Source organism: Lobosporangium transversale (assembly GCF_002105155.1).
Source record: "Lobosporangium transversale strain NRRL 3116 chromosome Unknown BCR41scaffold_66, whole genome shotgun sequence".
Lineage (NCBI taxonomy): Eukaryota > Fungi > Mortierellomycota > Mortierellomycetes > Mortierellales > Mortierellaceae > Lobosporangium > Lobosporangium transversale.
In genome coordinates this window covers 98985-117151 of record NW_019029044.1, presented here as the reverse complement: position 1 = coordinate 117151, position 18167 = coordinate 98985, and the positions used below count along the sequence as shown (strand labels likewise).

The 18167-nt window shown below is 41.5% G+C and overlaps 3 protein-coding genes across 3 annotated transcripts; 2 read left to right on the top strand and 1 right to left on the bottom strand.

The window, feature by feature from the left end:
- Window positions 1-3212: 3212 nt before the first annotated feature.
- On the top strand, window positions 3213-4800 carry BCR41DRAFT_363809 (60S ribosomal protein L2; the record flags this gene model as incomplete). The annotated part of the gene is made up of 4 exons (XM_022025950.1): window positions 3213-3418; window positions 3982-4016; window positions 4163-4541; window positions 4651-4800. 4 exons carry the CDS (start codon window positions 3216-3218, stop codon window positions 4796-4798), a joined length of 765 nt encoding a protein of 254 aa, XP_021875956.1.
- Window positions 4801-4926: 126 nt separating this feature from the next.
- Window positions 4927-14558, bottom strand: BCR41DRAFT_214877 (hypothetical protein). Its single transcript, XM_022019977.1, has 22 exons — window positions 14108-14558; window positions 13925-13963; window positions 13476-13793; window positions 12691-13268; window positions 12041-12573; window positions 11690-11918; window positions 11071-11588; window positions 10766-10969; window positions 10171-10651; window positions 9575-9667; window positions 9127-9453; window positions 7812-9011; window positions 7551-7698; window positions 7357-7425; window positions 7071-7198; window positions 6907-6975; window positions 6708-6794; window positions 6546-6614; window positions 6343-6426; window positions 5944-6216; window positions 5597-5827; window positions 4927-5268 (listed from the first exon to the last, which is right to left on the bottom strand). Exons 1-22 carry the CDS (start codon window positions 14274-14276, stop codon window positions 5035-5037), a joined length of 6081 nt encoding a protein of 2026 aa, XP_021875955.1. The 5' UTR covers window positions 14277-14558; the 3' UTR covers window positions 4927-5034.
- A 926-nt stretch (window positions 14559-15484) lies between these two features.
- Window positions 15485-17804, top strand: BCR41DRAFT_363802 (Alpha/Beta hydrolase protein). The gene is made up of 4 exons (XM_022025949.1): window positions 15485-16139; window positions 16367-16490; window positions 16882-16975; window positions 17097-17804. Exons 1-4 carry the CDS (start codon window positions 15800-15802, stop codon window positions 17796-17798), a joined length of 1260 nt encoding a protein of 419 aa, XP_021875954.1. The 5' UTR covers window positions 15485-15799; the 3' UTR covers window positions 17799-17804.
- The last annotated feature ends 363 nt before the right edge of the window (window positions 17805-18167 follow it).

Below are 18167 nucleotides of genomic sequence, written 5' to 3'. Positions count from 1 at the left end.
AGGAGCCTGCCAAGGGTGTTCAATACTCTCCTTGTGGGAGATTCGCCACTTCGATTACTGATAATGAGGCATATCAATGGAACATGCAAACAAGGAAGGTCATCCATACTATTATAGCCAATCCCGCTTTTGACAATGATTTAAGCTATTCACCAAATGGTGAACAGATAGCCATTTGTTGTGTCGATAATAGAGTGCAACTTTGGGATGCTCGATCCGGACAACTGATCAACACATTATATGGCCACACTGATAGAATATGCCATATAGCATATTCACCTAACGGCCACCAGATTGCGTCGTTTAGCGATGATAAAACGATACGCCTGTGGGACACACAATCACAACAGTCTAGCCATGGTTCAGATGGGTATACAAAACCAGTCCTCCGAGTAAAGTTTTTACGGAACGGACAGCACATCGTATCCTGGAGCTCGGACGGTACAGTTCGTGTGTGGGATAGTCGAACAGGGCAATGTATTCATACTTTACAACAATTAATAAGTGACATCAAGTATTTACCTGATGGTCAGCTTGCCTATTGTAGCTATGGCGATGATCCATGCATTTATCTTTGGGATACTCAATCAGGCAAATCTATTCATGCTTTGAAGCTACTAAATTCGGGTGGCGGCATCTCCAACTTAGATATTTCACCCATTGACCATCAAATTGCCTGTGGTCACTTTAATGGAGATGTGAGTGTGTGGAACACACAAACAGGACAACTCATACGCACTCTACAAGGAAATGGCAATAGAGCGAAGCAATTGTTATTCTCACCTAATGGTCACCAAATTGCTTTATATGATCAAGGCGACAGGATCAGAGTCTGGACAACACATTCAGGGGATCTACTGTATGAGTTAGAGGGTTTGGATTTGACTGACTCGTTTGGCCAGAAATGTTGTGTTTATTCGCCTGACAGCCAGAAGATAGCATTCATCCAGGACAAAGAAAAGGTGCAGCTACGGTCTGCACATACAGGAGAGCTCTGCTTCGAAATAGATTTCAAAGAGGTTCAGAAAGTGATTGCGTTTTCACCATCCTGTCGACAGATGGTTGTTGGAAGTGATGAAGGGAAAATTAATGTGGTGGATACTGAATCAGGAGTCGTGCTACATGTGCTTGGAGACCACATTAGGGATATAAATGACATATCTTATTCTTGTGATGGCCAGTATATTGCCTCTGCCAGTCTTGATATGACTGTACGGCTGTGGGATGCAGAGTCAGCCAAGTGCCTAAATGCTATCCCATTGGTCGGGACATATGTTATAAGCCTTGACTGGAATGTTTCCGAAGAAGGATGTTTTTTAGCAATGGGATGTTTGGCCGGCTCTGTTCGAATGTGGCAGATCACCAAAGAGGAAGATGGCCAGTGCTATGCCAGCCTGAAGTGGAGCACGAAGCAAACAGGTCTATATGCGAACAATGCAAGGATTCAAGGTGTTTATGGCTTGAGTGAAATGAATAGAAAACTGCTGGATCAACATGGAGCTGTTGGCAATATAATACAGACCTCCCAAGGAGCAAGTCATGAGAAGGCGGAGAAAGCAACGTCAACCGAACTCAGAATACCGGAAAGCGATGGTTTGGATACGAGCTTTAAGAAGAATAGTTGCAGAACAAGATCATTGATGGCTAAAAGTGAAGCAGCCAAAGGACACCAGTTCATTTGCAGCAAGTGTAGTGCATGTAGCGAGTGCGAAGTTGCATATTTTATCCTAAATGGATCTTATGACAATACTGATCAGCATCATTAGGAGGAGATTGTCTGTGCTGAGATAATGAAGTTGGGCATCCAATTCCTCCATGTTTCATAAAGTTCATAAAGTCCAACTTTCAAGACGTGAGATATGGGCGTCTTTTTAGTTGTCAGGCCTTATCCAGCAATGCAAAGACCCCGCATCAAGTCCATTGTATTTACTCTAATAGCCTAGCTATAAGCGATAGAAAACAAAGGCAATTTTATCTTCATAAAGAATTATCAGGGAGTATCGTAGACAAGTTCAGCAAACATATCATTTGCATCGCTCAATTGATGGGGCTTCTGGAAGTTATACAAAAGGTTTCGCAAACGAATAAAGCGCATAAAAAGACCATGAGGAATGCGCTGAATAGGGCATTCAGTAAAAAAGTAAAAAGAAGAAAAATGTGTAGAAAATTAATTACTAAAAGGCTTGTCCTCTTTGAGAGAAGATGGGCTTAGTACTAAGCTGCTCATGTAATAGGTGCTACTACAAAATGGTTAGACGCTAGGCTGACGAAAATTCCTCAAAGATAACCGTTTAAAATTAACATGGAGACGCGTCTACTAATACATGGAGATGGGCAAAATGGAGGCAAATATGCCATGACAGACGATTGAGGAGTTTAAGAATGTTTGTTATCCAAGGCGTGGGTTTTATTCAATGCGTTGAAGGTTATCACAGTCTTCAGTCAAAGCGGTAAGTGGGGATGGTAGGGAATGCACGTGATGACTGGATTTCTGAAAGTAAAGGAATATCAATTGACTGTAGGTGAATCGTATCACAGCCTCTCTTTTTCCACGATTATTTTTAATTGTGAGTGCCTTTGGAGAAAATAATTTGGCGATCGACCCATGGAGGAAGGAGTCATACAGAGGCGCATCCATGCAATAAATCCTCAACGGAATCGATCCATCCAATATATACACTATATCACTATTATTCATTTACGACTCTCACATATCTCAGCATCCATATCACACGGTCAAAAAACCATCTACTATTTTCATCAGCTTTGCAATCGATTCATGCAGGATTCACCTTTTCGTCTAATTTGAGACAATGAATGCATTTTCTAAAGGAGATTGAAGGGAAAAAAAGATTAGAGTGGTTGATGCTGTTAATCACTACTGGAAAAGAAAGTATGACCTGGATGAGAGGGATCTAATTGTTTCTCTACCGGACAATAGTCAATTCTTAACAGCTCAGAGTGATGCTATTTGAGCCATTAAGAAGGAACAGGAGACAACGATGCATTCATGAACTTGAATAGCGATGAGAGACTTTATCAGGATTCAACTACTTTTTGTTATTCAGATCATGGAGAACCTTTGATTCCTTTTCCCTTTTCCCTTTTCCCTTTTAGCACTGGATTGTTCAATCTCGTTCCAGCTACTACTTACGACTCTGGACTAATGGATACAACTCGTTTATTATTATTATTATTTTTTTTTTCCTTAGAAAATGGGTCGTGTCATTCGTGCTCAGCGTAAGGGTCCTGGAGGAATCTTCAAGTCGCACACCCGCCTGCGCAAGGGTGCCGCCAAGTTGCGTTCCCTTGATTTCGCCGAGCGTACCGGTTACATTCGTGGAATTGTCAAGGAGGTTATCCATGACCCCGGTCGTGGCGCCCCCCTCGCCAAGGTCCAGTTCCGTGACCCCTACAGGTAAAAAAAAAAATATACCGAGCTTTACAAACAGCAAAAGCAAACAATCAAAAAGGAAAAAAGAAAAAAAAAAACCCTTCTACAGATACAGAAAAATGAACAGGACATGGACTATTTTGACAAGGGAATAATGATTGAAACGAATACCAAGGCTAAGAAGCAAATCTAATACGTATATATCATGGACAGAGCAGTTTGGACATGAGGATGGAGGCTACAGAAATAAGTAAAGAGTCCAACTGTCTGCATGTACTCAACGCTCTTTTCGCTATGCCACCATGGACACTCAACGCTTTTTTTATCAATGTTATTTTCTCGGTCCATTCAGTCGTATCGCCTCGGATAGAAAAAAAAAAAGCTACAGCATTGAATTGAGTAACCACTACTGTCGTAATTCTCAAAACAACTCCACCAGGAGAAATGGACGTCATTCCTGTGAAGCTGAGCTTCACCATCTTTTCACCCTCTCTCTTTCTCTTCAACTGTGAACCTTTTCTGATTTCATAATCTAATGCGTTTTTTGCAACACCTTTGATGTTTGGCTGTACCATCTGTTCATTTAGATACAAGATGCGCACTGAGACCTTCATTGCCACTGGTGAGTTAATGATCTATATATCTATATATATCTAGGCTCGTATATATTTAAAGGGCAATCCTGGTCTGTTTTTTTTTTAATAATATGTTGGATATTTAGGCATTACAAGAATTGACTTTGTTGTTTTCTTTTTGTGGCTGATTTAGAGGGAACTTACACTGGTCAGTTCATCTACTGCGGTAAGAAGGCTGCCTTGAACATTGGTAACGTTCTTCCTTTGGGCTCCATGCCCGAGGGTACCGTTGTCTGCAACGTCGAAGAGACCGTTGGTGACCGCGGTGCTCTTGCCCGTACCTCTGGTGGTTACGCCACTGTCATTGGCCACAACCCCGATGATGGCAAGACCCGTATCAAGCTCCCATCTGGTGCCAAGAAGGTCGTCTTCTCCAACGCCCGTGCCACCGTTGGTATCGTCGCTGGAGGTGGTCGTATTGACAAGCCTCTCTTGAAGGCCGGTCGTGCATTCCACAAGTTCCGTGTCAAGCGCAACTCTTGGCCCAAGACTCGTGGTGTTGCTATGAACCCGTATGTTTTTATCTCTGGATTTTTTTTATCTTTATATTTCCTTTTTATAATACTAAAAGAAATTAACAATCAACCCCACTTTTTCTTTTTTAAAATCCCATTTTTACAGCGTCGATCACCCTCACGGAGGAGGAAACCACCAGCACATTGGTCACGCCTCAACCATCGCCCGCGATGCTGTCCCCGGTCAGAAGGCTGGTCTCATTGCTGCCCGCCGTACTGGTTTGCTTCGCGGTTCCAAGAAGCTCAAGGAGTAAAGCAGCAGCAAATACAATTGGTTTTAATAAAATATATGACGCTGGAATTTGTTTTTTATATAAATTATATTTATATCTTTATTTTTTTCTTTTCATTTTTCATTTTTCATTTTTTTTTTTTTTTTTGTTGTTTGTCTTGTGTATGTATATATGTATGAATGGTTTGTTTGTACAAAGTATATAAAATGTAGGATTAGAACTAATAACTACCACTACGACTATTATATTAAACTCCATTACTGCTGCCGACTGCTTTGTCGAGAGTGAGTTAGAGCACCAGCTCGAGGTACACCAGAATTGATCGCTTGGAGAGCTTCCATACTAAGTTCCGAGTACAAATGTGACATGGGTCGATCTCGCCTATTACGTCTCAATCCAGATCGTAGACCACGGATTGCGTCGTCCAGGTGGCCGTCCCGAATGGCTGCCACAGACAAGCCTGTTCCCACAGCTTCTGAAGGTCGACGATTCTGGAATATTAAAAAAAGAAAAAGAAAAAGAAAAAGAAAAAGAAAAAGAAAAAGAAAAGGAAAAAGAAAAGGAAAAAGAAAAAGAAAAAGAAAAAGAAAAAGAAAAGAAAAAGAAAAAGAAAAAGAAAAAGAAAAAGAAAAAGAAAAAGAAAAAAAAAAGAAAAGGAAAAAGAAAAGGAAAAAGAAAAAGAAAAAGAAAAAGAAAAAGAAAAAGAAAAAGAAAAAAAAAAGACACATAGAATAAAGGTCAAATGTTAGGAAAAGGGCGCTCTACATTTTAGTCGGGTTGTTTTTCTTTTTTTTTTTCCTTTTTCTTCGGGATTATTACCTTGTTTGCAAGCTGTTGGCTCTTGTCCAGCCGCTTGGCTAGTGCCTCGTTCTCCAATTGTGATTTCTGAAGCATGGTTGAGAAAGAGACCAACATGCCGAAGAACTCCTCAGGTTTGGTGTTAACAGGATCCTCACCATAAAAGATTAAGAGTTGTTTAAGATCCTTCTCTAATCCTTGTCCAATCTCCAAGATCTTTTGAATACCCTCCTCATTAGCATCAACAAATTTCTAGTAAAGCATAAGACAGCAATGGTTATTCTCTTTGTTTGTAATCAATTGATCATGAGAAAGTAAGGAGGTTTTTTTTTTTTTTTTTTTTTTTTTTTCTCCTTCTCAGTAGTTACCTCCATGACTTCGATAAAATAGTCATTGGGTGGTGAGATTCTGATCTTGCGTAGGATGCGAACCTCCTCTCGAATCTGACCCATGCCCGCAACGAGGCTGTTGACAGAGTTTATGAGCGTCTGGACTGAGATTCGGGCAGCAGCCTCAAGATGAGGCACTTCATCCAAGAACTTGAGTAGGTTTGGATCTTTAGCATTAATGGATTTAGCCAGATAATGTAGGAGTGTACTTGATCCAGGCTTAACACCTTCCACACCTTTAGTGTCGCGAATCTAATTAAGATGTTGAACAGAAAAAAAGAAGAAAAGAAAAAAGAGTGCTTAGAAATAAATAAAAAAGTATTTCATAGTGTCAAGTCGAATAGGAAAGCATTGATTTTTGTTTTCTTTCTTTAGTACCTTTAGCAAGGCCTCCAGTTGGAATCCATATGCGTTTCCACGGAAGCTCGTCGCATTCAAATGATTACCCATCAACAGGACAGTCTATTGCATTTTTTTTTTTTTTTTTTTTTTTTTTGTCAAAGGCCCAATGTCAGGAGTCAGTCTTTTTTTTTTTTTTTTTTTTTTTTTTCAATATCAAAACTTTTTTTTTTTTTTTTTACCTTAAGAAGACTCTTTAGGCGCTTTGAGTTTTGCAGTTCGTCAATTGTCAGGCGGAGAACGTCCATTTCCTATCGACGTGTTGTATAAGACGGGTTTTAGTATATGTGTGGATATTATACCATGCCATGACAAATCCAGAACGAAGACAAGATATTACATACCGGTTTGAGCTCTCCAACTTCAATTTCTAATCTACGCCTGAAAATCATAGCAGTGACGCGTTCTGAGAGTCGAGGAATATCTATGATCTAAAATCAGATAACAAAATAATAATAATAATAATAATAATGGGTTAGTACAAATATATATATATCTATATTTCATTTTGACCAGCTTTCAATTTGTTCGTTTTCACTCTACCTCTTTGTAAAATTTTTCAGCATTTCCTAAACTTTCAAAGTCTCCGTCATAGTCCTTGATGAGTTCGATCTAGAAAAAAAAAAAGAGATAAATGTTGTTTAGTTTTTTTTTTTTTTTTTTTGCTATATTCCTTCAAGCAGTAAAAAAAAAAAAAAAAAACTTACTTCGTCACTGGTGGGAACGTATTGCTTGATGGCCTTGAGATTCTCAATACTCAGCTTGTCATCCAAAATCTCCATTAGTGCCACCCGGATTTCTGGATAGGTCAACTTGATTCTTGAAAGCATGATAGCTATACATTTTACATTCAATTATAATGAATGGAACGTGTTAAATAATAATAATTATCATAATAGTAATAATAGTAATAATAAAATCATTACAGAGATATTGGAAAATAATGTTGACATTGACTAAAGAGCAGAAACAATACAAGGAGGGCATCATTACCAATATTGTTCGCACGGTTGACGTTGAACAAGCTAACATTCTTCTTCTTCTCTACTGCCGCAGCTGGATCTATTGATAATAGGAGTGATATGGTAGTAACAAGGAGGGTAGCCGAATTTGTTTGTTAGGAAGATATCTAATTAACCGAAAGACAGAAAAGCTGAAAAAAAAAAAAAAAAAAAAAAGACACTTACTTGGAGCGACAGTTTGGTTCTTGCAGAAGAGCTCATCAATCTCAGCATAGTCCAGTTCAATGACTGCAAGATCCGAAGATGGGTCACAGATGTCCTTCCAAACTGTTTGCGTAATTGTTCCTGTAGGCAACTTGTTCCAGAAAAGTTGCTATCAAATATTATATGTATATAAAAAAAAATTGGAAAATGTTATAAAGTGTTCATGACTCGTAAATATACGGAGCATATGCACTAATTATTCTCCCTTTCATATGAAATTACCTTCATGGGGCGCGAAGGCTTGGCAACTTGTGGAACGGCCATGCCCAGTGGCTTCAAGGGATTGGATGGTCGATTTCCTGCCAAGAAGACTGGTAACGTTGGGATGGCGCCTTCCAACTGCGCTGCGCCATGCATGCCTGGTGGCGGTGGTGGCGGTGGTGGACACGGTGCCTTTCCTCCTGCCATGGGTGGTGGTGGTGGTGGAGGAGGAGGTGGTGATGATGCAATAGATCCTTGTGAGTCTGGTGCGGGCATAGTTGCCGAGCGCTTAAGGATTCCCTGTGAAAGGGTGGATGCTTGTGATGGAGCTGGCGAAGCATTAAGTGTAGGCGGCAAGCCGGTAGCGCTACTCGCTGCAAATGGCGGTGGAGGGGGTGGGGGAGGGGGTGGGGGAGGTGGAGGCGGGCATGAGCTAGGAACGCTCTGAAGAGCAGGGCTTGGAGGCTTTGTCTTCTCCAGGTTAGCGGGGTAAGCAGATGGCGGTGGTGGTGGTGGTGGTGGTGGGGGAGGAGGAGGTGGAGGAGGTGGAGCAAAGGAGTTAATTTTCATCGATTCGGGTGAGGCAATATTGGGAAGAGGCACTGTTGATTGCAGCTGTGATGGAGCAGGTGGTGGTGGTGGCGGCGGAGGTGGGGGTGGAGGTGGTACTGATGCACTAGGCGGCGCTGGTGATGGTGTTGGTGACGGTGCTGAAGCTTCCACAGGAGCTGGAACTGAAGTTGGGGTTAGATTCTCTGGTGTAGCGGTGGATGCATTAACTGCTGCAAACAGTTTATGTTTCGGGCCAGGGGGTGGAGGAGGTGGGGGCAATGCAGGTCGCCTGCCACCAGTACCAAGGATCCGTTTGCCAGGCTTGGGTGAGGTCAATGGAGAAAGGAGAGACCCTGCGGAGCTCCCTGGGCTGGCTACTCCCAAGTCATTGACATCAGCCACAGAAGATGCATCCTCTTGCTCCTCACTAAGTTCTTCACCTTGCCATCCTCTAGCCGAGAGAGCTTTGATTTGAAGCTTGAGTGCACTGCGCGAATTGGACCGCTCGACTCGACCATTCGTCATCTGATCTTGTCCAGAAGCGTTCTGGGGCTGTGAGCCACCGTCCTTTTCATCAGCTGTCTTTGCCGCCTCCAAATGGATCAGGCTCTCCTTTAAACCTTTGATTGTCCTTTCGCGATCAAGCACCTGTGCTTGAAGTTCTTGGACCTATTCAAGTATAAGCAAACATTAACATTTACTCTTTTCTTTTCTTTTCTTTTTTTATTTTTTTTTTTTATTTTTTTTATGGCCACAAAAGAGGGAAAAAAAAAAAGAAACAAACCTTTTGCATGACATCTTTGAGACTTCCTCGGAGAGAAAGAACTTCCTCTGTAGGTGTGAGGCCAACTGAAGACTCCTTTCGTAGTTTCTCTACTTCTTGCTTGAGTTCTATGAGTTCTTCATCCTTGCGTGCAAGAGCTTCGAATGTTTTTGACAACTGAATCGAGCCTTCAGTTTGGGTTGGCTGGTTTGTGTGATCATCCTCAGTAACTGCAGGCAAACGCTCGCCCATAGCGCTCTCATATCGTGTGCATACAATTTGAAGGGCACGTTTAAGATAAGCGATTTCCTTTTGGCGTTCATCTGCCAGACTAGCAACCTCTGCAGTCTATTTTTTTTTTTTTTTTTTTTTTTTTAAAAAAAAAAAGAGCTCCCTGTAAGTACAGGATCATAGTTTTACTTCAATCATGATTTAGGCTTGTAAGTGTCATCTTCAAGGAGATTCTTACTTTGTTCTTTTGGAGTTGGACTTCTGTCATCATTGCATTCCATCGAGTACTGTCAATCTCCTTGGATCGCTCTGATCTACGAGGCTCATCGTCCTAGAGATATTTAGGAATAGTATGAAATATAAATATAGGGGAGATATTTGGTCTGTCAGTCGATCAATGTCTTTTTTTTTTTTTTTTTTTGGTCTCTTCCTCTTCTTCTTTTTCTTTCTTTCTTTTCCCTAAAAAAAAAGAACTTGGTGCCCAACAACACTCACAGTGACAAGCTCGGCCTTGTCCTTGTACTTTTTCTCCATTCTTTCAATAGTCTCGCGAAGTTGGGTAACCTCCTTCTCCTTTTGAACCAACCTCTGAACAACACCAGCGTGGTTCTATCATTCAGAAAAGAAAAAAAAAATTTTCAAAATCAAAAAACGTGTACATACAACGAATGAGACAAACCGTTTGCGAACACCAGTCAAAGCGCCCAGAAAGTATGCCAGCCAATTCCCAGCAACAGAAGAAAGAGTGGCAGCACCACGACGGCTATGCCTGTACTTGTGTCTGTGTTTGTTTATATATCTGTACTGTGGATTGTATATTAACGTTGTTTTTACCTCTCGCTTGCCAAAGCCATAGGATACCAAGTGCTCATTTTCAGTGCCTTCCCTATTGCTTGAGGGTGGGCCTGATCTAGATTGCAATTGTTGCAGTTGTAACAGTTGGTGTTTGGCTTCTTCAGCTTCCTGTTTAGCCTCCATGAGCTCCTTACGCATTTTGTCTGCTTCCTCTCGCATCTCTTCCATATCACGTCTCAAGTTGTCGAGTTCAAAGTCAATGAAGCTATGTCGACGACTAGAAGCCATCGAAAGAGAGGCCGAAGACATGGATGTAGAGGATGAAGAAGAGGACGATGAGGACGAACTGCCGTTGAGAGGGTCTGAAAATGACAAGATGATGCCTCGTTTTCCGACGATGTGTTGAATTCCTTCCAGAAACTCATCATGACAGCTGGGCCAATCCTTTTCAATATCCCGCATCTGAAAGACTCGTTCGCCAAACTTTTCTACAATCGTCCATAGATCTTCTTTGAATTGACTATAATGGATATAAGCAAGCGGAGGATTTTTTTTTTTTTTTTTTTTTTTTTTGTTAGGAAGTGACAGATCCAAAAAAAGAAAAAACCATTAGTGTAGATAACAGCAAACTTACGGGCTCTGCCTTGAAATCGTATCGGTAGCTTCTTCTTCTTCCTCTTCTTCTTCTCCTTCTTGCTCCTCACTATCTGATTCCTCCTGTACTAAAGTTGATACAGCTGCATCAGCATACTGCTGTAATGTCTGGATAATACGCGGATAGAGCTCTTCGTCAGCTGGTCCGAGAGATGAGATAGTTTTGACCAGTTCTGAATTTGGGCTGTTTTGGAGGAAAGGAAAAAAAAATCGAGTAAGATCACTTGTTGCTGGTAGCTCTCATAAGGAGAGAGAGAAAAAAAAAGAAAAAAAAAAAAAAGGTACCCGTCCTGTCCGGCTTTAATCTGCGCCATCTCAAAAGCACGTTCCTGAAGATCAACCCAATCTTCATGCCGCTCATCTTCGTAGACATTAATCTGAATCAAGAGCGACTCTGGAGGCGACTGCATCTTCAATGTCTGGAAAACATCCTCCAGCCCACGTCTCCGCAGCTCATTCCTCAACGAGATACGGTCGTCCAGGCTTGCAGGCGAATTCGCAAGCGCATTCATCAGACTTAGACATGCGGTCTTGTACTCCCATTCAAATCCTTCGTCGTCAGAGTCATCAGAGATGGGCTCAGCTAATGTTTGAACTAGATATTCGAACCGGAAGCGCTCTTCGTGGGCAACTCGGAAATCAGAGAGGGCCATCAAAACTAGTCGGTGTGACTCTGGTGACATGACGCAGAGCGCTGCAAGGACCTCTGCGACCTTGGTCCTTAGCTTGCTGTTTGTCGTGTAGAGGCAATACGAAATATGGGCTACTAATGATGGAGATCTGAGCACTTGTGTGAATCCAGGCTAATAAGCACCAAGGAATAAATACAATGTTAGTTTCTTCCTTAGGTTAAAACTAAAGAAACCATTGCAACGTTTAAGTCATCGACAACTACTCTCCATACCTCTGTATTCATCAATACACGCAAACATTGGACACATTCTGACTGTAAGGTTTCATCTAGGTCGCTGGCTTTGCCTCCACGCTTCTTGATCGCAGTCTTATCCAAGACGTTCTCGAGAGCTCTAAACCCCCGACCATCTAAAAATTGTCTAATCCATGACAACTTGGCTGTGGCTAAAGCAATACGGAGGCTCAGCAGATGTTTCGCAAGGGCCTTTTGAGTTGTTGTTCTAGAAATGCAGGGGAATTAAATCACAGAGCCATTCAGTATTAATGGTTATTGAGTAGCATTCGTCAACAAAAAAAAAAAAAAAAAAAAAAAACGTATCGTTTTTACTCCTCAAGGACATACTTGCTCAAAAGCTGATCAATGTAGAATTGTGGCGAGTCATCTGTAGGCTCATCCGTCGAAGCCCCGTCTGGCTGTGGTGTGGTTGAACCAAACCAACTTGACCAAAGAGAACCTGCGGCAGCCATTGTTGGTGACATTGGGCGATCTGCGCCCGCTAGCTTGGATGAAGTTGACGTCGCTCCTGGGCCGCCTCCCATTGCTGCAAGGTCATCCGCAGTGCTGTCGTACGATCCTGCAAGGCTTGACCAGGATGAGTATCTTGAATGTAATTTTGCATTCGCAGAGCTGTCCGGCTCTATGAACGATACTCTTGAAGATATTGAGCCAATGAATCTGCTGTTTCTTGCGGCATTGCCTATTATTTTGCTGGCAACTCCACCGCCGCCCGATTGAGCGGTTGCGTATGGGTCTGGGGAGGTGACGCGTTCCTTTTGCTGTCGTGCTTGCTGGTTTTGAAGTATCAAAGCGGTTTTCTTTTCCCGAGTGAACTGCATCATGCTTTCGCGTAAGGTGTCCTTAATGTTAAGTTCAGTCTAATAGAAAAAGCCAAACAACCAACTAGGGGGATTAATATCAATCGCTTTTTTTTTTTTTTTTTTTTTTTTTTTTTTTAAAAAAAAAAAAAAAGGTACACAAAAGTTGAGACTTACGAGAAGCGATGCGAATGCCTCATCAAGTTCTTCGTCGGTCATGTCTTGGATCTCTGCTGCAGCGCTACTGTCTATTCCTATCGGCTTAGAAATCAGATTCGGTACGCTTTGTCCAACAACTATAGAGTGCCGTTTTTTGGTTTCCGGTGCGAGCCAACCTCCCAATGAAGTAGGATCAAAAAACGAGCTCAATCTGGAGCCAGCGATCATACTTTGTCGCCGCCTCTGTGTATCTTTGGCCTTGTCTGTGTTGTGATGATCTGTCATTATCTCTCCTCCAAAAGATGGATGATGAATCGAGGTCGTGGCAATGGGAATAGGCGCTGAAATCTCTCGTGTGCTTGCTGTTGTCGTGGGTTGTCCAGCGCTCCCGAATAGTCCATAGACTGCCATAGAGAGTGGACGGGCCGCAGTCCAACCCTTGGTAATACGAGAGGTGACAGACTCGACTCTGGAAAGCCATGAATCCGGCACTGTGAATAGAAAATGATAATCCTTGATCTGTCGATTCATAAGTAGTTCTCTGTTCTCCTGTAGTAGATCAAACGGTCTCTCATCATCGAGCAATTGCCTCTCTTCTAAAGTACAGTAAATTATTGGGAAGGGGAGTGAGAGAGACCATAATGGGTCTTTTCGTTAGATGGCGTCATCCAAATCCGACTTCCTTATTTTTTGGTTTGACATCACAAGTCGAATAGGGGGGGGAACATTGTGCCTTGAACGCTAAAAAAAGGGTTTGCAAAAAAAAAAAAAAAAGTTTGTGATGGACAGACAGAAATACTTGCCTTCAGTATCATCTTCGTTAACCTTGAGCTGTGAAAAAACATAATCAACTGGTTGCCGTGCATTGCTATTGGATGAGGCATCAAGGGCCTTCAGCCCCATCTCCGCAGTAACAATAGCCACGATCTGACGAACGGTCATTGAGGGTAAGACATGAATTTGGCGATAGTGGGCTTCTGGGACTGTTGGTACATGGCGGAAGATGACTGGTAAACTGTATTGAAGGTTGATAAGTTTGAACACTGAGGCGTCTGGACCACGTAATAACTCCTGATGCCGTTCCTGAACTTCTTTGATTTTTGTTTCTGGAGCAAGTGCGCCTGGAGATCAGAAAAATAAAAAATAAAAAACAAAAATACATGATATTAGGTGTATCCTGTAGTTGAACAAAAACTCTTACTCATCATTTATAACTATGTTGCAGCATTTCTGCTGAAAGTCACTCCTTTACCTTGATCGAGAGCAAATAGCTCATGATATGAAAGCGAGGCTAGATAGTGGGAGGTGACAGTAGTAATATCGAAGACAGATGAATACGATTTCTTTATTTACTTGTCATTAAGCAGCAAAGCAACATCAATGAAAAACAGCTACTACGAAAGAAAAAGACGATTCTGTGAGACTACTGACTTACTCTTTCGAGGCATAGCTACCTCTACAATAGCCCACTCCTCATTTGCATAGTCTGGGCTGTCTTCAGCCAATGCAGTCAGCAAATCTCTCACGGTTGCTTCCTCATCCAGAAATGTTGCCTGGACTGAGTGATCAGGTGTGAGAACCTGGATAATGTCCTGCTTCCCCATTTTCCTCTATATGTCTATTATTTATTGGGCCTTTCCGGGGCTCCTTCCTGTTTCTCTCCCCTGTCTTTGTAAGCGCCCTCTTTCCTTCCTCCTGAGGTTGGAAGCGTTGTCGATTTTTTTTTTCAGGTACTCCGATTTAAGGTTTGCGGGGTTTTTCCACGTTTGGGTGACGCGCGTATAATGAAATAATTGCGGAAATGTGAAGTGTTTAATGGAGAGGGAAGGAGAATGTGGATAAAAAAAAAAAAAGGTGAATGGAGAATGAAGAGATGAATGGGGAGGAATGGAAAGAAGAAGAGAAAGAGAACAGGCGTCCAGCAGGGTTTCTATTATGACAAATTACTCGCAGCAGGTGAAGTCATGTTCCGACTGACTGACCTCGTTTGCCCCTATTTTCTCCTTTTTTTTCTTTTTCATCAGTTTAAATCCCTGTCTCCCTTGCGTTTACAAGGCTATAATAAACAAACACAAAAAAAAAGAGAGCATGCGCATGGTCTGACCATGCTGTCATGTTGACCCTTGATGCCGTAGTGAGAATTCATATCCACATCTCTGCAGTCGATAGAGCCAGACGATAGTACCCTCCTGAGATAGGATGGCTGAAGGAATAGGTCAGCAGAGAAGGCAGTAAAATCGATTTTTTATTTATCTTATTTGGAATTAATGAATGCATGTCATTCTGCACATTGTCAGCGTGTTTGTTTTGTTCTCATGTCTTTATGTCTTTTACAAACAGAGAAACAAAGGTTTATTCACTGTCCATTCTTCTGCCTAAACTTTTTTTTTTATAACGACGTAATAAAAGTAAGAAGGGAAATGTTTTTTTTTTTTTTTTTTTTTGGGCGAAGCAGAAGTGTCAGGCCAAGGAAGGTTGTAATCATATCAAGTCGTTGGTATATAAATGTATATGCTATACTTTCTAAGTCTTTTTGTGCTTCTGGCTGGTCTGATATTTCTAATATAAGTATATAGGCATGTTCCATGTATATAAAACCATCAAGGCTGAAAGAACTTTTATGACTGAATAGTTTTCCGATATCTAAGGCACTCACAGGATGAGAAGCGAGATCCCAGTGATGAATACATTGAAACGCGAATTATCCATTTTACGCTGTGATTTCAGGATGTGTGATATTAATGAAATGAATAAAGTAAAATGATTGGCTGTGTGCTGTAAAGAGGAAGGAATCTCCTCTCTCTCTCCCATCTTTCTTCTTTCTTTCTTTACCTCTCTCTTTCCTTCTCTCTTTCTCTTTCTCCTTGCTCTCTTTCACTCACCACTCTTGTCTCTTTCCTTCTTTTCCACTTTACATTGATTCATCAAAGTAACCTCGTCTGCAGTCTACAATTCCAATTCCAATTCCAATTCCATTTCTTTCTTTTTGCTTCTATTTCTCTCCCCTGTCAAGGCTGGTTCACCTTTTCGAAGAAGCAATTCCTTATATAATTGATCAGAACAGGATCATTCGGTCCTACTCTAAACACATTCTGTTCACCATTACTCTTCTCCATCCACCAAAACCATGCTGATGAGCACAACTTCATTTCTTACTTCTCACATTCGTTCTTCTATTGCTGCGACTGTGCACTCTACCAATTCTATTCTCACCTCCCTCAAAACCAGTCTCGGTCTTAGTCTTGCTGCCCCAAAGGAATCCTCAAAGGAACAAAGAAAAGATGGCTCTGTCTACTACAGTAAAGAGGCCGTTGACAAGACCCAGGTTGCATTCCCCCACAATCAATATCCTTCTCTGCAACCCTGGAAGACCCTTGACCGCAGACTAAAGAATTATGGCTACGCCATTCCTGCACCCGTTGTGAGCCACTATACAGCGCCTCGTCATACTATCGTGTTATGTCATGGTACGGTTATTAGTTTGTCAAGTTCAGAATCTGTTTGTTCCTATTGATTCTCTGGTTCCACCTTCTCTCTCTTCTCTTCCTTTTCTCATGGGAAGGGAAAAAAAAAAAAAAAAAAAAGCGCGTCATATCCTTCATATCCTGTATTTTTGTGCGTGTGTTTCATTTGGATCGAATTAGAGACATATGCTTATGATTCTGAATGTACTTCAATTTATGTCATTATTTAGGCCTCTTTGGGTTTGACAAAATGGGGCCAGAAGCGTTGCCACAGCTGCAAATCCATTACTGGAAGGGCATTCAAAAGGCTCTTACCAAGCTTGGTGCTAATGTTGTCGTTGCCAGAGTGCCAAGGTATAACTTTTTTTTTTAAAAAAAAAAAAAAAAAAAAGATCACCAGACATTCGCGTTTAAACATTTTTGGGGTTCATATGTCATATGACCTTTACATGGACATGATTCACCTTGATCATTATTATTGGATGGGTCCTGTCTTACTCTTCTTGCTCTCAACTTTCTATATTGAGCATGCATGCATGCAAAAGATATGTAAAGGAGAACCATTCCTAAGAATTATTGTGGGGTCAATAAGAAAGCTTAAAAGGTCATATGCCTTTCTGCATGACCATCCAGGAAATTTGTTGGGCGAAGTTTTTTTTTTTTTAAAAAAAAAAACATGATTCTACTTCTAATCTTTATCTTTTTTATTTTTATTTTTACTTTATAAAAAACTAAAAACGTACAGGACTGGTTCAATCAAAGAGCGTGCAGAGGATCTTCACAAGTTCCTTTCCACAAACATGGAAGGCATGCCCATTAACTTTGTTGCCCATTCGATGGTAATTATCAACTTTTTTTTTTTTTTTTTCCCTCTTTATTTCGATATATCCTTTTTTTTATATTATTATGTTAATATAAATTTACTCAATGCTTTTCTTTTTCTTTCTGATCGGTAACCAGGGTGGGCTCGATTGTCGTTATTTGATCAGTCATATTCACAACAAGAACTATACGGTCCAGTCCCTGACCACACTATCAACACCCCACAGAGGTTCACCCGTGATGGACTGGTTCAGGGATAACGTTGGGGTCGGGCTCTTGCTTCAATCTGAAGAAGAAGCCATGCGTAAGCTTGGGGAGGCAGCAAAGATATCAAAGGAAGCAGCTCAGCAGGCGGCCCAGGAGGTTTCAGAGGCTCTGCATTCATATCTGGAGGATGCCGCAGGACGGGTCTTGTCATCTGGAGACCGAGCAGTCCCTCGTGTCAATTTTATCAGTCCCTTGTTGAACCGCTTGATCCCATTCTTGGATACACCAGCATATGCCAACTTGACGACAACCTATTGTAACGAGGTCTTCAACCCTAATACGCCTGATGATCCCCGTGTCTCCTATTTCTCTTATGGCGCCGCTGTTCCTCAGATCCCGTTATGGCAACCCCTGGGGTTTCCTTGGGAAGTGATCAAGGCTAAAGAAGGAGAAAACGATGGCTTGGTCTCGCTCAAGAGTGCAAAATGGGGGCAATATGTGGAAACTGTCGAGGCCGATCACTGGGACCTTAACAATCGCTGGCGATTGAAGATTGGATATAACCACAAATCTTTTGACGCAGTCGACCTCTATATGACTTTAGCGAATCGTTTGTACACCTATGGTTTTTAATCCAAGTATCAACAAAAAAAAAAAAAAAAAAAAAACTAGTATATATTTATACATAATAATATTTATTTCTTCCTTCATTTTATTATAAAGTCGATCTAATAAAACGTGTCTTTTTGTTCACCAAAGTCAGAATGCAATATCAAGGTGACAGAAAATGAATGCCTTTATGTCCATTACCATTATCCACCCTATGCTCAGCATCTCTCTTCATCATGGTATAAATGGATTATTTCTCGTAGAACACAAAATGATCGTGACATCCTCATGGAGCTGTGTCTTGATGCCGACTTTGCACTGTCTCGAATCCAGCGGTCGGAGAGGATAAGGCTTGCCACTTCAACTTCCAATGAGGACAAGGCATTATGCCAA

Bases quoted from the DNA above. Each gene is read 5' to 3' on its own strand.
- BCR41DRAFT_214877 (XM_022019977.1), bottom strand. From the start codon at position 14,276: ATGGGGAAGCAGGACATTATCCAGGTTCTCACACCTGATCACTCAGTC. The intron at 6,615-6,707 runs GTATGTAATATC...ACACGTCGATAG, and splicing joins AAGTTGGAGAGCTCAAACCG to GAAATGGACGTTCTCCGCCT. The intron at 5,269-5,596 runs GTAATAATCCCG...TTAATATTCCAG, and splicing joins GCCAACAGCTTGCAAACAAG to AATCGTCGACCTTCAGAAGC.
- BCR41DRAFT_363802 (XM_022025949.1), top strand. From the start codon at position 15,800: ATGCTGATGAGCACAACTTCATTTCTTACTTCTCACATTCGTTCTTCT. The intron at 16,491-16,881 runs GTATAACTTTTT...AAAAACGTACAG, and splicing joins GTCGTTGCCAGAGTGCCAAG to GACTGGTTCAATCAAAGAGC. The intron at 16,976-17,096 runs GTAATTATCAAC...ATCGGTAACCAG, and splicing joins ACTTTGTTGCCCATTCGATG to GGTGGGCTCGATTGTCGTTA.